Here is an 18,712-nt window from a genome sequence, read left to right as displayed (position 1 = left end):
TATCTCTGGGCTTTCTATTTTGTGCCATTAATCTATATGTCTGTCTTTGTGCCAGTACCATACTGTCTTGATGACTGTGGCTTTGAGGTAGAGACTGAAGTCAGGCAGGTTGATTCCTCCAGTTCCATTTTTCTTTCTCAAGATTGCTTTGGCTATTTGAGGTTTTTTGTATTTCCATACAAATTGTGAAATTATTTGTTCTAGGTCTCTGAAAATACCGTTGGTAGCTTGATAGGGATTGCATTGAATCTATAGATTGCTTTGGGTAGTATACTCATTTTCACTATATTGATTCTTCTGATACATGAACATGGTATATTTCTCCATCTATTTGTGTCCTCTTTGATTTCTTTTACCAGTGTTTTATAGTTTTCTATATATAGGTCTTTAGTTTTTTTAGGTAGATATATTCCTAAGTATTTTATTCTTTTCGTTGCAATGGTGAATGGAATTGTTTCCTTAACATCTCTTTCTGTTTTTTTCATTGTTAGTGTATAGGAATGCAAGGGATTTCTGGGTACCGATTTTATATCCTGTAACTTTACTATATTCATTGATTAGTTCCAGTAATTTTCTGGTGGAGTCTTTAGGGTTCTCTAAGTAGAGGATCATGTCATCTGCAAACAGTGAGAGTTTTACTTCTTCCTTTCCAATCTGGATTCTATTTCTTTTTCTGCTCTGACTGCTGTGGCCAAAACTTCCAAAACTATGTTTAATAGTAGTGGTGAGAGTGGGCACCCTTGTCTTGTTCCTGACTTTAGGGGAAATGCTTTCAGTTTTTCACCATTGAGGATGATTCTAGAGTTTTAATTTAAATCAGGAACAGCCATTAAAGTTTCTTCAAATGTCTCTTTGGCATTTATAGAGATGATCATTTCCATTTTTTGTTGTTTAATCTCTGCCTGTAATGGGTTATGTGAATAGAATTCCCAGCATCAAAAATAAGGAGAAAGGAAAACAGGGGACTGTAAACAAAAACCAGATAATAAGCAGTGTGGGTGGACAAAGCATGCTAAGTGTAGCAGACTGAAAAATGCCTCCCTGGAAAGAGGTGCTGTGCTGTGCTTAGCCGTTCAGTCATGTCTGACTCTTTGTGACCCTATGGACTGCAGCTCTCCAGGGTCCTCTGTCCATGGGGATTCTCCAGGCAAGAATTCTGAGTGGGCTGCCATGCCCTCCTCCAGGGGAATCTTCCCAACCCAGGGATCGAACCCAGGTCTCCTGTGTTGCAGACAGATAGATTCTATACCATCTGAGCCATCAGAGAAGCCTTGTCAAATTCCCTGGAAACTGTGAATATTACCTTGTATGGTAAAAGATGTGATTACATTGAGGATCCTGGGAGAAGAAACTCATCTTGTGTTATTCAGGTGGGCCTTAGATGCATTCACAAGTGTAGTTTTAAAACAGAAACAGAGGGAGATTTAATACAGACACCCCAAAGAGGAGGTGGCAATGTGATGATGGAGGCTGAGACTGGAGTGATACAGCCACAAGCCAAGGAAAGCAGGCAGCCACCAGATGCTGAAGAAAGCAAGAAACAATCTTCCTCTAAAGCATCTAGAGTGTGGCCCTGCCAGCACCTAGATTTCAAACTTGTGGCCTCCACAGTGGGGTGTTCCTGATGGCTCAGACGGTAAAGAATCTGCCTGGAATGCAGGAGACCTGGGTTCAATCCCTGAGTCAGGAAGAAACATGAAAGAATACATTCCTGTTGCTTTAAGCCACCAATTTGTGGTCATTTGTTATAGAAACCCTAGGAAACTAAAAGACTAAGGAAGTTATATGTTTTTAGTTTTATTTTCTTACCAATTTCTACTTTTATCATACTGTAGCCAGAAAATGTAGCTTGTGAGAATTTTACTTTTTTGAATAATATGTGAAAAATCATATGGGGAAACTGGTTTTTGCTCATATAGTTACCCAACTACCAATAGTTCTTCATGTATAGTGATGACTCTCACTTCTGGGCCTGTATGCCTGCTGTCTCTCTGCTTGGAATGCCCTCTCATCTCCTTCTTTTCCTAATTCTGTCTTTCACCTAAGCCTCTTTTACTTTCTAGACTCATCTGGAATATCACTTCCTTCAAGGCTTGGCTACACTCCTCACTCTTGCAAGGCTTGGCTACACTCCTCACTCTGGGTTAATTATTCCTCCTCAGTGTTCCCACAAGGCTTTTTCCTGGTGGCTTGGTGGTAGAGAACACACCTGCCAATGCAGGAGATGTGGGTTCAACCCCTGGGTCAGGAAGATCTCCTGGAGAAGGAAATGACAACCCACTTCAGTATTCTTGCCTGGGAAATCCTATGGACAGAGGAGGCTGGCGGGCTACAGTCCACGGGTCACAAAGACTTAACGACTAAACAACAACAAACAACAGTGTTCCCACAATGCCCTGTGTTTCTCCAGTTTGACCCTTTCCATTCTGCACTCCAGCACTCTTGCCTGGAAAATCCCATGGATGGAGGAGCCTGAGAAGCTACAGTCCATGGGGTTGCAGAGTCGGACACGACTGAGCAACTTCATTTTCACTTTCATTATAATGACTTATCATGTATCTGCCTGCATCCTCCACTAAGCTGTTAGCTTCATCAGGGCATAGTCCATGTTACTCGTCTTTCTATCCCAATTCCTAACATACTTCCATGGTTTATTTAAGCATCAGCTGATGCTGACCGAAGGTCAACTATGCCACAAACTGTGTATGGCCACACATGATGTGTCTTTAACAAATGTTTGAAAAGCAAGGAATGAATGAAGCTATGCCAATGTTTTAAGTGAAGAAATTAAAATATATTGCCATCAGAAATGGCTGGAAAATGCAAACAAATAGGGAAATAATTTCTATTTCCCTTGATTGTATCTTCTGCAGTGATGTTGCATGCAAACCACCATGTCAGGCACCAGAGTGAGATACTCACACAACGTCCCCTGCATAATGTCGAATTCGAAAATCTCGATCAAACTCCAGGATTTTGTCCGAGGCGCAGAGCTAAGAAATCAAGAAGGAAGGAGATGATCTTGAAAACAGACATTTTCACTTTTCTAAAAATATATTCCAACTTAACAGGAGAGGATAATCACGTCACAAATTATGATATCATTATGAATGAAGTCCCAGAGTGTGGAGGTTTATTTAATTTGGCAAATGTGGCAAAGATTGAGAACTTTTCCCCTCAAAGTGCCTAGAGCTAGACTGCATTTCCTGGCCACCTTGGTGACTGGGAATGGCCGGGTGACCAGGCTCTGGACAATGGAAGGTGAGTGTGAGAGGATAAGGCTCTTCAAGGTCAAAGCTGGTAAGAAGTGGGTGATTCTCCTCTGTACTTTCTTCTCACCTCCCGCTAGTTGGATGCAGAGAAGGATAGTCCTGAGGGGATGGAAGAGCCTGAAGATGGGAGAAGTCTGGGACCCTGGGAGAGAAATAGACTTCTGCTGTCTATGACACTTAAATCTCAGCTGTTAACACAGCCCAGCCAACCTTGACTGATAGAGCCTCTCTCTCCTCCATGTCCCACTTAAAGAAGACCATTTTGAGGATTTGCCATCTTCTACGCGTGGACATCTCATTCAATACTCACAACTGATATTTCAACTAAGGATTATGGATTCTCTTTTACATATATGAAAACTAAGCCACAAACAGGTTAGGTAACTGGCCCAAGGTCCTGTAGCTGATAAGCGGTAGCTTTGGGAAGAGTCCTTGGGACAAAATACCATGTCTGTACTCTGCTATGTATACATCAGCCTGGCTCACCCGTCTTCTGCTAAGCTGGGACTCCAGGTCTACCACTTCACAGATCAACCTTCTGCAGCTGTTTCTCACTGAAGAAGACCTCTCTGAGAAGGACGTTTTTATAGAGCCCTGGATCTCTATAAGTTTCTGCAATTTCCTTATTACAGAAGCACTGAGATTCTTTGACCGCCCTATAAAGGATCACTTGATATTCTTTAGGTTCAAAAGCGGATGTTTAAGAATCTATAACTATTGGGACTTCCCTGGCAGTCCAGTGGTTAAGACTTCATTTTCCAATGCAGGGGATATAGGTTTGCTCTCTGGTTGGGGAGCTAAGATTCCACAGTGCCTCACAGCCAAAAAACAAAACAAACAAACAAAAAGACAAAACATAAAACAGAAGCAATATAAAGACTTTAAAAATGGTCAACATTAAAACAATTAAAAAAAAAAAAAGAATCCATAAGCATTGAGTATGGTTACATAGAAACATCATTTGGCTTGTCATGTTAGATAACAAACAACCCCAACCAGGATGGTGGGTTCTCTGTGGATATAGACTGTTAAGGGAATAATTAGCCTATTAATTCAACAAATTAATAATTACAGGAAGCTAGAGTCAGACTTCTGAGGTTGCAGTCTTGTCTCTACCATCAATATGCTCTCTTTCCTTCAGTAATCACTTATTGTAGAGTTGTTCTAGAGGTTAAACCAACTATGGAGAACAAAGCATCTAACATTCAGAGGGGTTTCTGAAATATTTAATTCCTCTCTCCTTCCCTCTCTCTTATCAACCACTTTTACAAAACCCTTCTACTTATAAAGCTCCCAAAGGAAAAGGACTCAAGAGACATCTATACTAATTGAATATTCTTACATTTAGATACTGCAAGTTCTTAACTGATCTAAACATAGAACTTTTTAGATTTTTCTTTACTTTAAAAAAAAACCTATTTATCGTTCAACTTTACATGTTAACAATACTTTTAACAGTAATTTTATAGATTATTGGACCATCTATCTGCCTCTGCATAACTTAAATGCCTGACAAACAGTTTAGCCCCTAAATAAACACAAACCAGAAACCTCTTCTTTAACCTGCCAATAAAAGTAGTTAATCATTAGTAACCAATAATGAATTAAAATACCTGCTGTGACATACAGGATAATAGCATTTATTTAACAGAAAGGTTCACAGTGATGAAAATATCCTGACAGCTTGGTTATTTCATTTCTTTCCTTCATTAGGCAAAAATCCCAGAAAAGAACACACAAAAAATTTCCATCTCAAGATTTGTCTGAGAGATGCTGCTGCTGAGGGAGAAAGGAGCCACCTGGTCTGAAAGTTGGGAGAACCTGGGCTCCCACATTAAAGAAAAGAAAATTTCCATTTTCACAGATAAATTACTACTTAGCCTATCAAGTCAGTAGTTACTGCTTAAAAGCACTGCATGAACAGCTTCTCCTTTAAATATTTGGTTGATACATTCAGGTACATAAATGGCCAAGATGAAACATAACAAAATGAAGCGATTTCTCATGTAAGAATCATAGTTGTTTATCTAATCATATGGAGAGTTGCCTTAGTTCAGAATTCAACATTTCCTAAGATTTATTTGGTATGCTCGTGACCAATCCAATTCAATTTGATAAACAAGGATTCTCTACCATGTGGTAGACATAATACAAAGCGAATCTCCAGAATCTGAATTATGATTATAAAGGACATTTTTACCCAGCCCCTCAGAGATGGGACATTTGCCCCATCACTGTGCCATCTTTAAAAGTATCACTCTAAATAATTCACGTGGCTTCTAACTTTGCTTACTGTTCTGTCCCCAGCCGTCAGGATTGTACCTGGAAAACGAGAGGCACTTATTCAGTATGTGTGTTATACACAGGAAATGACTGGAGGAATAACTCTAGCTGGAACCCTAATGTCAAAGCCCAGGCTATAGGGACTTTCCTGGTGGTCTAGAGGTTAAGACTCTACGCTTCCAATGCAGGGGGTGCAGGTTCAATACCTGGTTGGGGAACTAAATTCCACATGCCATGCAGTGCGGCCAAAAGTAAAAATTAATAAGATCATAGTATCTGAAAGCCAACTTAGAGCAGGCTACAAGTTAGTCTTCAGTAATAGACCAAGGAGAACGTTTCAGAAATAAAACTGGTCTAAAATAAATATCAGCCAGTAATCTATTTCTTGACAATTTGTGCTTTCTCTAGTTAACTGTGGAATCTTACTGTTCTGATTACATAATGTCAAAAGAGACAAAGTTGGAATATAGATTTATTCATATTAAAAAATGGCAGGGTGTCATAGATTTACATGGAATTATGGAGGAGCAGAAATGTTTGCCCCTTTCTTCACGGAAGTGAAGAAGCACAGGGCCTGTTTCTCCTTCAGCTTACGGTTGCTGGACAAGCCTGTATTTATAGGGAACACCTGGGGATGATGGTGTGTCTCTCCTAGGACAAATATCATGGTAAACATACCATATGCAAGGCACAGCACAAAGGTCTGATAACCACAACTGCCACCAGTTATAGCAATATGACCTGTTTGTAACATTTTTAGAATGTGAAAAATAGGGAGTTAAAAAGGACACCCATTTATTTAAGGAATGAGTTTCCTTGTAACATGAGAATTTCACCTAGAATTTCTCATTTTCAAGAAAGTCACATAGTCTGAAGAACTAGAGCAGAGCACACATACTGTATTTTTATAACTGAGGATTACAGTAAAAAGTCATGGACAAAAGCTATTTTCAGGGGCCATAATCATCGGATGCAGGGGCAAAATTCTAGCACATGAACAAGGTCTCTGTACCTATTGGTTATAAATGACATCATGCTTTCTAAAGAATTGTGTTCATTTTTCCTATTTCTAGCAAATTGAGTAGTCTAGAGTGCCCTCTCCTGGACATTATGATTTTTATCAATCACATCATCCCATAAGAAGGCTGAGCACCAAAGAATTAATGCTTTTGAACTGTGGTGCTGAAGAAGACTCTTGAGAGTCCCTTGGACAACAAGGAGATCAAATCAGTTGATCCTAAAGGAAATCAACCCTGAATATTCATTGAAAGGACTGATACTGAAGCTCCAATACTTTGGCCACCTGATGTAAAGGGCTGACTCATTAGAAAAGACCCTGAAAGCAGAAGGGGATGACAGAAGATGATATGCTTGGATGGCATCACTGACTAGATGGGCATGAGTTTGAGCAAGCTCCGGGAGAGGGTGAAGGACAGGGAAGCCTGGCGTGCTGCAGCCCATTGGGTCATAAAGAGTTGGATGTGACTGAACAACAACATCATCATCCCAATAAACCAGAGAGGCAGAATTTATCCACAGCAATAAATCATTTCAGGGATGTTTATGGCCTTTCATACTCGTGTGGACTTTCTTGTACCCCAACATAAAAATTCATTTGATTCTGTCAAACAATGAGGAAAATCGTACAGATCAAAATGAGAGGATGTTCTCGTTATACTCGGTACCTTGCGGCTGGAAAAATGACCGTGTTTGCCCAGTTTACTGTTAAGTGCTTCTAGGAACATCTCATCAGTGACTTTGCCAACGTTCATGCAGGCGTCATCCAGGATGGCAATGATCCCCTTGTGCTGCTGCTCCACCAGGTCCACGATGATCTGATTGTTGAAGTAATCAATCTGGAGGACACAGCAAAGAGCCAGTTACAAATGGGACGGGGACCAGGCGCAACACCAGTGCCTCCACGTGCATCAGGAGTTCAAGTCACTTTGATGTCAAATATGAAAATCACAATCAATGAGGCTTCCCTGGTGGCTCAGACGGTAAAGAATCTGCCTGCAATGCAGGAGACATGGGTTCGATTCCTGGGTTGGGAAGATCCTCTGGAGAAGGAAATGGCAACCCACTCCAGTATTCTTGCCAGGAGAATCCCATGGACAGAGGAGCCTGGCGGGCTACAGTTCATGGGGTCACAAAGAATGGGACATGACTGAGTGACTAAAACCTTCAATGCTAAAATGAGTACACGTTCTAACAGAGGTTTTTTAAAAGATGCATTTATTGACTTTGTATCATAAAACATTTTGTCTTGGGAGTTCCCTGGTGGTCTAGTGGTTAGGATTTGGCACTTTTCACTGCCATGGCCCTGGTTCAATCCCTGGTCAGGGAACTGAAATCCCACAGGCTGTACAGCTTGGTCGAGATTTTCAAAAAATTCCCTTAAATGAACACAGGAAGTCCCCTAAAAATGAATGAGTTCCATTCTCAGAGTGGACTTTGTAAGTCCAACAAAGTTAACCGAGGTACCCAGCTAACATAATCGGCTATATAGTACTGTACTGTAATAGGTTCATAATACTCCTCATAAGTAATACACACACACAAAATGAACAAACACAAAAAATAAACATTGTTCACCTTATAGTACAGTACCTTGAAAGTATAGTAGTACAATAGCTGGCACACAGGGGCTGGCATGAACGTTTGCATTTTTAAAAGTTTGCATTTTTAAAGGTTTGTATGGAGGGGACTTACTGTACAGCTCAAGGTGAAAATTATAAAGTAGATAATGTTTCTTCCTTCACTAAGTCTTATTTTAATCCAGTCTTCATACCCTGCACCGAACCTTAATCCTCATACTCTCAATCTGTTGGCTGTTAATCACAAGACCCATATTCCACTGTGCTGTGTTGAATCACTCAGTCATGTCCCAACTCTTTGTGACCCCATGGACTGTGGTCCGCCAGGCTCCTCTGTCCATGGGGATTCTCCAGGCTAGAATACTGGAGTGGGTTGCCATGCCCTCCTCCAGGGGATTTTCCCAAGCCAGGGACTGAACTCAGGTCTCCCACATTGCAGGCAGATTCTTTACCGTCTGAGCCACCAGGGAAGCCCCCATATTCCACTGCTGCTGCTGCGGCTAAGTCGCTTCAGTTATGTCTGACTCTGTGTGACCCCATAGATGGCAGCCCACCAGGCTCCCCCGTCCCTGGGATTCTCCAGGCAAGAACGCTGGAGTGGGCTGCCATTCCTTCTCCAATGCATGAGAGTGAAAAGTGAAAGTGAAGTCACTCAGTCGTGTCCGACTCTTCGCAACACGAAGAGTGGACTGCAGCCTACAGGCTCCTCCATCCATGGGATTTTCCAGGCAAGAGTGCTGGAGTGGGGTGTCATTGCCTTCTCTGCCATATTCCACTAGGCGCCAACAAATAACCTGGAAGTATTACTTGATACCTAACTTGATGAAGTTAAGGTGTTACACAGAACTTGCATTTTGAGTTACATGACCCTGGCTGACCAAAATGCCAGAGTGTCTTCTACAGTTTCCCAAAAGTTAAAAAGCATATATGGATCTAACACGGTTTTTCAGGGTACAATATAAAAAATTTAATTATCAGATATAAGGATCCATAGAGGGTAAGAATACACTTTTCATTTGGTTCCACAAGCTGAAAAAAAGTTATAAACAACTTCTGAAACTTTCTCTACTTCAAGACATACAAGGCATGTATAATAATCCTCTTCTACACCTGTTTCATCTGATGAAAGTGTGAAAGTGTTAGTCACTCAGTCGTGTCCAACTCTTTGCAACCCCATAGACTGTAGCCCACCAGGCTCTTCTGTCCATGGAGTTTTCCAGGCAAGAATACTGGAGCGGGTTGCAATGTCCTCCTCCAGGGGATCTTCCTAACCCAGGAATCGAACCCAGGTCTGCACTGCAGGCAGATTTTTTACTGGCTCAGCCACCAGGGAAGCCCGCTTATCCTGACAGCTTGCAGCATATATATCACTTACTCAGAGATAAAGCACACATGGGCCTGACTCAGGCAAGCTGTGCCATCACGTAAAGATGGGAAGTCTATACACTTTAATCCTGTGTGTTGATGTGTTCCAGATCATTCAGGAGGTACCTGATCTGAGGGTTGTCTCCATTACCCTCTCTAAAGCTGACACACTCACAACAGATGATTACTATATCTCATGGATCCCTGCTCAATGACATTTAAAAATCCAAGGGCTCGTGCCAGCTGTGGTTTTCAGCTCCACCTCTATTTCCAAGCCCTCCTCTGCATTCCATGAACTCAAAGTCTGCAAGCTGGGTGGTTTTTACTTTTTTTATATTTTTCTGGTTTGTCTAAATCAGCGATCCTCAATGGATTGTGACTTTCTCCTGAACCCCTAGGGCATCTGGCAATGTCTGAAGACGTTTTTGATGGTCATGACTAGGAGGAGTCCAGGATACTGCTAAACATCCTACGATGCACAGGACAGGCTTGGTACAAAATGTTAGTACAGAGACAGGTTAGCTCTGGTCCAAGTATTTACTTTTATTGTGGGCACTTTATTACATTTCTCATCAGGGAAAAAAGTTATTTGTATCTTTGGAAAAAATATTCTTAAAATGTTCAAAAAGTAGGAACTCTGTATTAATCAACATAGCTGAAATCTTAGACTTTGCAACTATGTAATTAAAGACTAAGTCTTTTGTCCTTAAGGACAAAAGAATTAAGTTCTCAAATTCCAGCTGGCTATCTTCAAGTAACTAGTCTTTGCTGAAGAGTCCACCAGCTTTTGGTTCACAATTTAATGCGGCTTTAAGCATTGCCCAAAATTGTGGTTTCCAAATCAGGTTCTTCCAGCAACCTGGCATTCCCAAGAGGTTTCTTAGGGGATGCAGGAGACAAAGAGATGGGGTGGAGTTTTTACTTTTTATTTTAAATTCATTTTTATTGGAGTATAGTTGATTTACAATGCTGTGTTAATTTCTGCTGTACAGCAAAGTCAATCAGTTGGATGTGTGTTAGTCAATCAGTTGTGTGTGACTCTGTAGCCCGCTATGCTCCTCAGTCCATGAAATTCTCCAGGCAAGAATAAATACTGGAGTGGGTTTCCATGACCTTTTCTAGGGGATCTTCCCAACTTAGGGATTGAACTTGCGTCTCTTATGTCTCCTGCATTGGCAGGCGGGTTCTTTACCACTAGCTCCACCTGGGAAGCCAAAGTATATCAGTTACATACACAGATATGTTCACTCACTTTTAGATTCTCTTCCCATATAGATCATTACAGAGTACTGAATAGAGTTCCCTGCGCCATACAGTAGGTCCTTATTAGTTATCTGTTTTATATACAGTAGTGTGTCTGTGATGCTAGAGAAGATTCTTGAAAGTCCCTTGGACTGCAAAGAGATCAAACCAGTCAATCCTAAAGGAAATCCATCCTGAATATTCACTGGAAGGACTGATGCTAAAGCTCCAATACTTCGGCCACTTGATGTGAAGAGCCTAACTTATTAGAAAAGACACTGATGCTGGGAAAGATTGAGGGCAGGGGAAGAAGGGGGCAACAAAGAATGAGATGGTTGGATGGTATCACCAAATCGATGGACATGAGTCTGAGAAGACTCCAGGAGATAGTAAAGGACAGGGAAGCCTGGCGAGCTGCAGTGCAAAGAGCTGGACACGACTTATCGACTGAGCAACAACGAAAAATGTGTCTGTTGATAAGTTTGGGGGTTTTAAAGGAAATACTTGCCCAGAATAGGGATTCTAATTTGGGTATTCGGCCTGTCCTCAGTAACTGTTACCCTTGAGAGAGTCTTCTGCTTCCTCTAGGACATATTTCTTTTGGTTTATTTCACTAAGAATTGTTTTAAAGGGCTTTTTTCCTCCTTTTTCATATGTTTGGAATAGCCTCCTGCCATTGTTGACTTTTCCCTTTATCAGCTATGCCTGTGGAATTTGATGTTCTGATTGTTAAAGGATATTTTTGACTAGTATCTCGGAACCACATCTGAATAACAAGTTTTATGATTAAATTTGTTATAAAAACCTAAACCCTAGTTATAATTGTGTATTATGAGACACAACAGATTCATTCTATGAAAGTTGCATATTAACTTTACTGAATTACATGTTAAATATGTGATGAGAATTCACTCTTTAAATCAAAACTGTAGGCAATCCTATTAGAAAGTAACATTACACCCTTGGTTTATTTATAAATAGGTAATATTTATACTAATATATTTGAACAAAATTTTTTTATGGTATTCTAATATATAACACAATGGAAGGCAAAGAAGAAATTTAAAGCAGAAAAGCTAGTTATTATACCAAATATATACATATATAAGATATAAAATATGTAATTATATATATGTATGTTTCTAGTATCTACTTTTCATGAATCAGAGAAGATAGCAAGTAAGAAGGTGGGAAGGAATATAAAAGTAATTTAAATACAGCATTTCAAATAGGTTTTTACTGCTTACACTGAGTATCAGAAAACAAATATGGACTTCATTGTTTATACTTGGCAAAAGGATAAACACAGAAAAAAAAGGCAACTCAGAAGTTTTTGAATTTTTTAAGTCTGTTCTCAAATTTTTTTAATAATAAAAATTTCAAAGAAAATGACAAGGTTCCATTTCTTTCATGAGCAGGAAGTCTAACGGTCCTGGTTTTGGCTGTGATCTGTGGGATTGCACCCTGCATCCGTCACACTGTCTGCCTACATCTTATCAGACTAGTGACACATACGAAGTTCCCAGAGAGCCACGCGAAGAGCGGTGGAAGCCTGTGTGACACAACGGAGACTAAGCGGAAGTCAGTTATCACAGCGGCCTTCACGCGCTGGTTTCAGGGACTATGAACTTCCCTGACCAAAGACAACAAAGGGCCACCGAGCTCACCAAGCAGAGGAAGGAAAAAGGAGGAATAAGAGCAAAAAAGAGAAAGAAGGAAGGAGAGGAGACTCGACTAGGAAGCCAAGCCCTGTCCACGGATGGCAGAAGCTGCTGCTATGAATAACGTGAAAAGGATGGCTAAAGTCAGACAGACAGACGTGAGTCAAGAAGCCATGTGTTCTTATGGGATAGCACAGACACCTGGATTCAATATCCTATGATAAACCATAATGGGAAAGGATTTCTTAAGAATGTACATGCTGCTGCTGCTCCTAAGTCGCTTCAGTCGTCTCTGACTCTGCGCGACCCCATAGACGGCAGCCCACCAGGCTCCCCCGTCCCTGGGATTCTCCAGGCAAGAACACTGGAGTGGGTTGCCATCTCCTTCTCCAATGCAGGAAAGTGCAAAGTGAAAGTGAAGTCGCTCAGTCGTGTCCAACTCTGTGTGACCCCATGGACTGCAGCCTACCAGGCTCCTCCATCCATGGGATTTTCCAGGCCAGAGTACTGGAGTGGGGTGCCATTGCCTTCTCCATATATATGTATAACTGAATCACTTTGCTCTACAGCAGAAATTAACACAACTTTATAAATCAACTATACTTCAGTGTAAAATATTTTTTTCTATCTATATAAGATGATGAATATTCACCAAACTCATTGTGGTAATCATTTCATGATGTGCGTTAAGCCAAATTGCTATACTGGACAATGTAAACTTACACAGTGCATGTGAACATGCTCAGTAGCTAAGTCGTGTCTGACTCTTTGTGACCCCATGGACTGTAGCCCACCAGGCTCCTCTGGCCCTGTAATTTTCCAGGCAAGAATAGTGGAGTAGGTTGACTTTTTCTCCTCCAAAACTTATACAGTGCTATATGTCAATTATACCTCAATAAAATTAGAAAGAAAAAGCAAAACAAAACAAAAACCTATGGGGTATCAGCAATCAGGTGAACATAAGTTTGCTGATTTTAACTCAGCCTTTTCTGGGTCCCAGAGAGTTGATCAAATTAGAGAAACCCCATCTGTCAACCCTGAAAATGAATTGTATGTACATACCCCAAAAGGAAAGCTAAGGGTGCTGTGTTTCAAGCACCCAAGGAGATCAGCAGACCCCTAGGATGCTAGAAGTTGGCTTTATCATGAATCCACTCACATGCTTCCAGGGGATCCCTTCCCGCTGGTACTCCTCCTGTTCTTGCTTCAGGACCAGCTGAATAAACAGCTGCTGGAGCTTCTCGTTGCAGTAATTGATGCAGAACTGCTCAAAGCTGCAAGAAAAGGAATGAATCAGGCTCCAACAAATTTTAAAAAAACAACAGAACAATAGGGTTTTAGGTATCTTCTCCAGTTTACCTGTTGTTGTCGAAGATTTCAAAGCCATAGATATCCAAGACACCAATAACAGTGTTCTTGCCATGGATGGTGGTGTCTGAGTTCTTGACCGCAATAATATCATTGATGCGGGAGACAATCCAACAGAAAAGGCGCTCGTATATGGCCTGTGATGACAATGACCTCATAAATTCTTGCATATTGGAAATGAGTCCTCTGTTTGGATTTTTTAAAAATTATATTCATTTGCTTATTTTGACTGTTCTGGCTCTCTGTTGCTGTGTGGGCTTGTCTCTATTTGCAAGGCACGGGGGCTCGTCTTTGCTGAGATGTGTGGGCTTCTCATTGCAGAGCACCGCCCCCCCCCGCCCCACCCCACTTCACTGTGGCACAAAGGCTCTAGGGCACATGGGTTTCAGTAGTTGAGGCATATGAGCTCAACAGTTACAGCTCCCAGGCTCTAGAGAACAGGCTCTATAGTTGGGGCACACTAGCCCAGTTGCTCCACGGCATTTGGGATCCTCCCGGACCAGGGACTGAACCCACGTCTCCTGCAACGGCAGGTGGAATCATCCACTGTGCCACTAGGGAAGCCCTGGATTTGTGATAAGTTTTAAATTCTTGTTGACCTCCTCCTTGCCACTTAGCATAGCTGTTCATCCTCTAAGCTGAAAAATGAGAAATGCAGATCATTTTCTGAAAAATCACATGACATTTGCATGATGTTTGGATGGTGGTTATTATTGGTCACCACGTGAGCTATATTTCAACAAAATTCCTTAGGTGTGTTTCTGTGACCTGGTAACACCAATAATTTGCTTACTGTCTCGTATAAGTCACTTTGTTGCTTTATTTTAATCTCATCAACTATAAAAAGCAGAGAACTAATGAGTTCTATATTCTATGGATTCTAAATACACAAACATTGATTTATAATGCTAAATAAAGATCTAAGCCAAAAGGATAGCACTTCAAATTCCTTGAGGTTCAAATGCCCAAGAACACACACACCAACGCGTAAGGACAAAGGCGCCACACACTTGCACACATTCATATCCTGATACAAATGTGTCCTGCAATGTCTTTCCTTAACATCTCCCTCCAGATACCCGCTCTGTTCAATTATACACGTCCAGACACATGACCTCCACTCTTCACCTATCTTCCAGCCGCTCCAGTCTTCATTTTCTCTCATTTTCTTTCTCTCATTTCTTTCATTTTCTCACTGAAATGGCTCATCAAGGACCCCAAGCACCCCTCCATGGACACTTTCTCGTTCCTCCATGTGGACATCTTACCCGGTTACTCGGCAACACTCAACCCAGTTTCCCACTCTTGCCTTGAAACTTTCTGCCCTCTAATTCATGACATCACACGGTCTTAATTTGCCTCTTATTTCACCGGCTGCTCCTTCTTGGTGACCTTTAGTAGGTCTTCCCTTATTGTTTCTCAGTCACTAATTTGTGACCAGCTCTGCGACCCCATGGACTGCAGCACGCCAGGCTCCTCTGTGCTCCGCTATCTCCCGAGTTTGCTCAAATTCACATCAATTGAGTCAGTGGTGCTATCTAACCATCTCCTCCTCTACCTGACCTCTAAAAGCTAGAGTTCCTCCTGGTGCACTTCTCTCCCTATCTCCTCTTTTCTGTGTTATTTCATACAACAATAAAGAACAGTGATACGATGTTTCCCCTTAAAAGTGCCATCTGAACGCAAGCTCTCCTCTGAGCTCCAGGTCCCGTGCCTGCCTGCCTGCCTGACAGCACTCTTGGATGTCTCATGGCCATCTCAAACTTCTGTCTTGTCTGGACTGCTGATCTTCCCACCTCCCCCAAACTTCCTTCTTGTCGTTTAGTCGCTAAGCCATGTGCAACTCTATGGACTATAGCCCGCCAGGCTCCTCTGCCCATGGGATTTCCCAGGCAAGAACACTAGAGTGGGTTGCCATTTCCTTCTCCAGGGGATCTTCCCCACCCAGGGACTGAACCCGCGTTTCCTGCTTGGCAGGTGGATTCTTTACCGCTGAGCCACCCTACTTCTAACCACCAATAACTAGAAACAGAAACTTAGGGATTCATTAGAAATTCTGGTGCCAGAGCCCTCACAAGGCCAACAGGCGGGGGGTTAGACGCCCACCTTGGCGAAGGCATCCCTTCCGTAGCTGGCTTCCTGCTCTGTGTGCTGCTTGTCAATGACGTCACGGCCCGTGGCCACCGTCCGGTAGAGGAGGGCTTTCTCCACCATGTCTGTCTTGGTGGACAGCAATTCCGCGATGATAGACACAAGCCTGCCGTCTTCAATCAGGGTCGTGTCACCATCCACGACAAACTTTAAATTTCCCTGTATCAGAAGAGAAAAACCAAGACACACCATTTCCAATGAGATTCTGGAAAACAACGTCAGGGCAAGATTTGCCAGTGTGACAGAATTCCCAGGGACCCTGTCTGTAGCACCTATCTCCCTAAATACATTAATATCTCAACACATAAAAATCGAGGGCTTCATCCATTTTGTCCTTCTCCAGATACTCCTCTGTCTTTCAATTTTCAGTGTGTGGTTTTGATGGATGGAAATTTTATATTTTTATGCAGTCAAATCTATGAGTCATTTGCTTCAGAGTTTCTCTTTCTTTGGTGTCATGCTTAGATCATTCCAACTCTGAAGACTTGATGAATATTTAATAGATTTTTCTATTCCTTTTACGGTTTTCCCCCCTCATATTTAAGCCTTGAGTCCAGCTAGAAGGTATATCAGTATAAAATAAGAATCTAACTTTATTTTTTTCAGATGATTACTTGCTCCAACACCATTAACTGAACAGTCTAAGCTTTTCCTCCTGATTTGAAATATAACCTTTATTATACATTAATTTCCACCAATTTTTTGAGTCTATTTATACTTTACTCATTCAAGAAACAATAAATGCATATTAGGCAGCTACCAAGTGTCCAGCACATGAACTAGTCTGTTGATTAATCTGGTGCTGAACTTATGCAGCAAGTTTTAAAGCACTGTGGCTTTTACTATCATTTTAAATGGCTGGAATTAGTTGTGTCTCTTTCCTCCAGCTCCCCCTTCCCTACTATTCTTCTTTAACACATTTTATTCACTTTTGTTACATGTTTATTGTTCTAGTAAGTTCTAGAATCATTATGTCAACTGAAAAAGAAAAATTCTTCTTTGGATACTGAAGCATTATTGTCACACTGTATTTATAAACGAGTTGAAACAATGAAATAATTTAGAATGTTAAAGTCTTCCCAGTCAGAAACATTTATTTAAGAGATTGTTTACATGCGGCTATGTAACGGCACCCCACTCCAGTACTCTTGCCTGGAAAATCCCATGGATGGAGGAGCCTGGTAGGCTGCAGTCCATGGGGTCGCTAAGAGTCAGACATGACTGAGCGACTTCACTTTCACTTTTCACTTTCCTGCATTGGAGAAGGAAATGGCAACCCACTCCAGTGTTCTTGCCTGGAGAATCCCAGGGACGGGGTAGCCTGGTGGGCTGCTATCTATGGGGTCGCACAGAGTCAGACACGACTGAAGCAACTTAGCAGCAGCAGCAGCAGCATGTAATAGTTTTCATATAGGTCCCGAGCATTTCTTTCTTTTTGTTGTTGGAGGGGCCCTCCACTGAGTCTTTGCTGTTGTTGTGTGGGCTTTCTCTAGCTGCAGTGAGCGGGGGCTACTCTTCATTGCTGGGTGCGTGCTTCTCACTGCGGTGACTTCTCTTATTGGGGAGCACGGGCTCTAGAACGCAGCCTCAGTACTTGTGGTGCACGAGCTTAGGTGCCCTGCGCGTCTGGGATTCTCCTGGACCAGGGATGGAACCCATGTCCCCTGCATTGGCAGGCGGGTGCTGGACCACGAGGGAAGTCCCAGGTCCTGTGCATTTCTGATTCCCTTAGGATTAATCTCCCCACAGGAGCGTGAAAAGTCATTTTTATTCCAGATTTGCATTCACGTTGTCACTCATTTACCATGGAGGTTACATGTTTATTATGTTTTCAAGATCTCTAATAAATACAGACAGTAATGAAAAGACTCCCACTGACAGTTCTTTACTTCTGAGTTTAGTGTGATGTGTGGAAGATGACTTGTGCTGAAGCGGTCAGGGTGGCCCATGGTACTGGCTGCAATGAACTGGCTGTGCTTTTTGGGGGGTGGGGTGGGGGGTACTTTTAAGCCAGTCATTCATTCCCAATCTATAAAATGAGACAATAAAAATCCAGTTCCGGAAATCTGTGATTCTGGTTCAAATGCCATTAGACGTTTACTCTGTTCAAAAGATTTGAGCTTATTCCATGGGTGGTCATATCACTGCTGAACTCTTTTACCTTTGAGAATAACCAGTCCAAAGCCTAACATACCACGAAGGCAGTGAATGAAAGCCAGAGTCTCAAAACCTACAGTGGCTTGGAAAATCCCTCATACTATTATAAAATGATGCAGGAAACTACAGATACAGTAATTTCTTCAACATGTCAGAGAAGTTTTCTCTACATAAATTACTTTTTTACAAAACCCCAAACCTTCTGAAAGAACATCTGAGCTCCACAGGGAGGCGATAACTTCTGAAAGGCGTTCCCACTCACCAAGTGAAGAATAGCAGCCAAGATTTTATATGCTGTTTGAATCTCCTCGGGTTTGAAGCCAATTACTTTCATGGCATCGGCTACTACTTTGAATTCTGCAGCATCATTGATAGACGACTGGGAATGAAAACAGGAAACTGAGGTCACAGACATTTCACTTGAACATTAACATACAAAACCATGAGACTAAAGTCAAGTGTAGCCAAGGTCTTGATGCCTTTGGAGTAAGTCACTGAAGGGATGGGGAGTATCCAGAGAAAATAAAACGATCTCAGGGGCAGCAATATAAGACAACACCCGCAAGGCCCACTTCTGTGTGAGAGCCGCCATCTCTTATAAGCACCAGGCACTTTT

At 41.9% G+C, this 18,712-nt stretch overlaps 1 protein-coding gene across 1 annotated transcript in view; it reads right to left on the bottom strand.

The window, feature by feature from the left end:
• The window catches only part of MYO1D (myosin ID), a 366,992-nt gene that overhangs the window by 233,914 nt on the left and 114,366 nt on the right, over nucleotides 1–18,712 (bottom strand). The window contains exons 7-12 of the mRNA XM_015098505.3: nucleotides 18,359–18,475; nucleotides 15,895–16,098; nucleotides 13,780–13,925; nucleotides 13,580–13,694; nucleotides 7,241–7,411; nucleotides 2,923–2,993 (exon numbers count right to left, since the gene is read on the bottom strand). Of these exons, the coding sequence (XP_014953991.3) occupies nucleotides 2,923–2,993; nucleotides 7,241–7,411; nucleotides 13,580–13,694; nucleotides 13,780–13,925; nucleotides 15,895–16,098; nucleotides 18,359–18,475 (824 nt within the window). The remainder of the gene's footprint in view (nucleotides 1–2,922; nucleotides 2,994–7,240; nucleotides 7,412–13,579; nucleotides 13,695–13,779; nucleotides 13,926–15,894; nucleotides 16,099–18,358; nucleotides 18,476–18,712) is intronic.

This window comes from Ovis aries, chromosome 11 (assembly GCF_016772045.2).
Source record: "Ovis aries strain OAR_USU_Benz2616 breed Rambouillet chromosome 11, ARS-UI_Ramb_v3.0, whole genome shotgun sequence".
Classification (NCBI taxonomy): domain Eukaryota; kingdom Metazoa; phylum Chordata; class Mammalia; order Artiodactyla; family Bovidae; genus Ovis; species Ovis aries.
The sequence above is the reverse complement of the archived record's forward strand: the minus strand, read 5'-3'. Positions and strand labels throughout refer to the sequence as shown.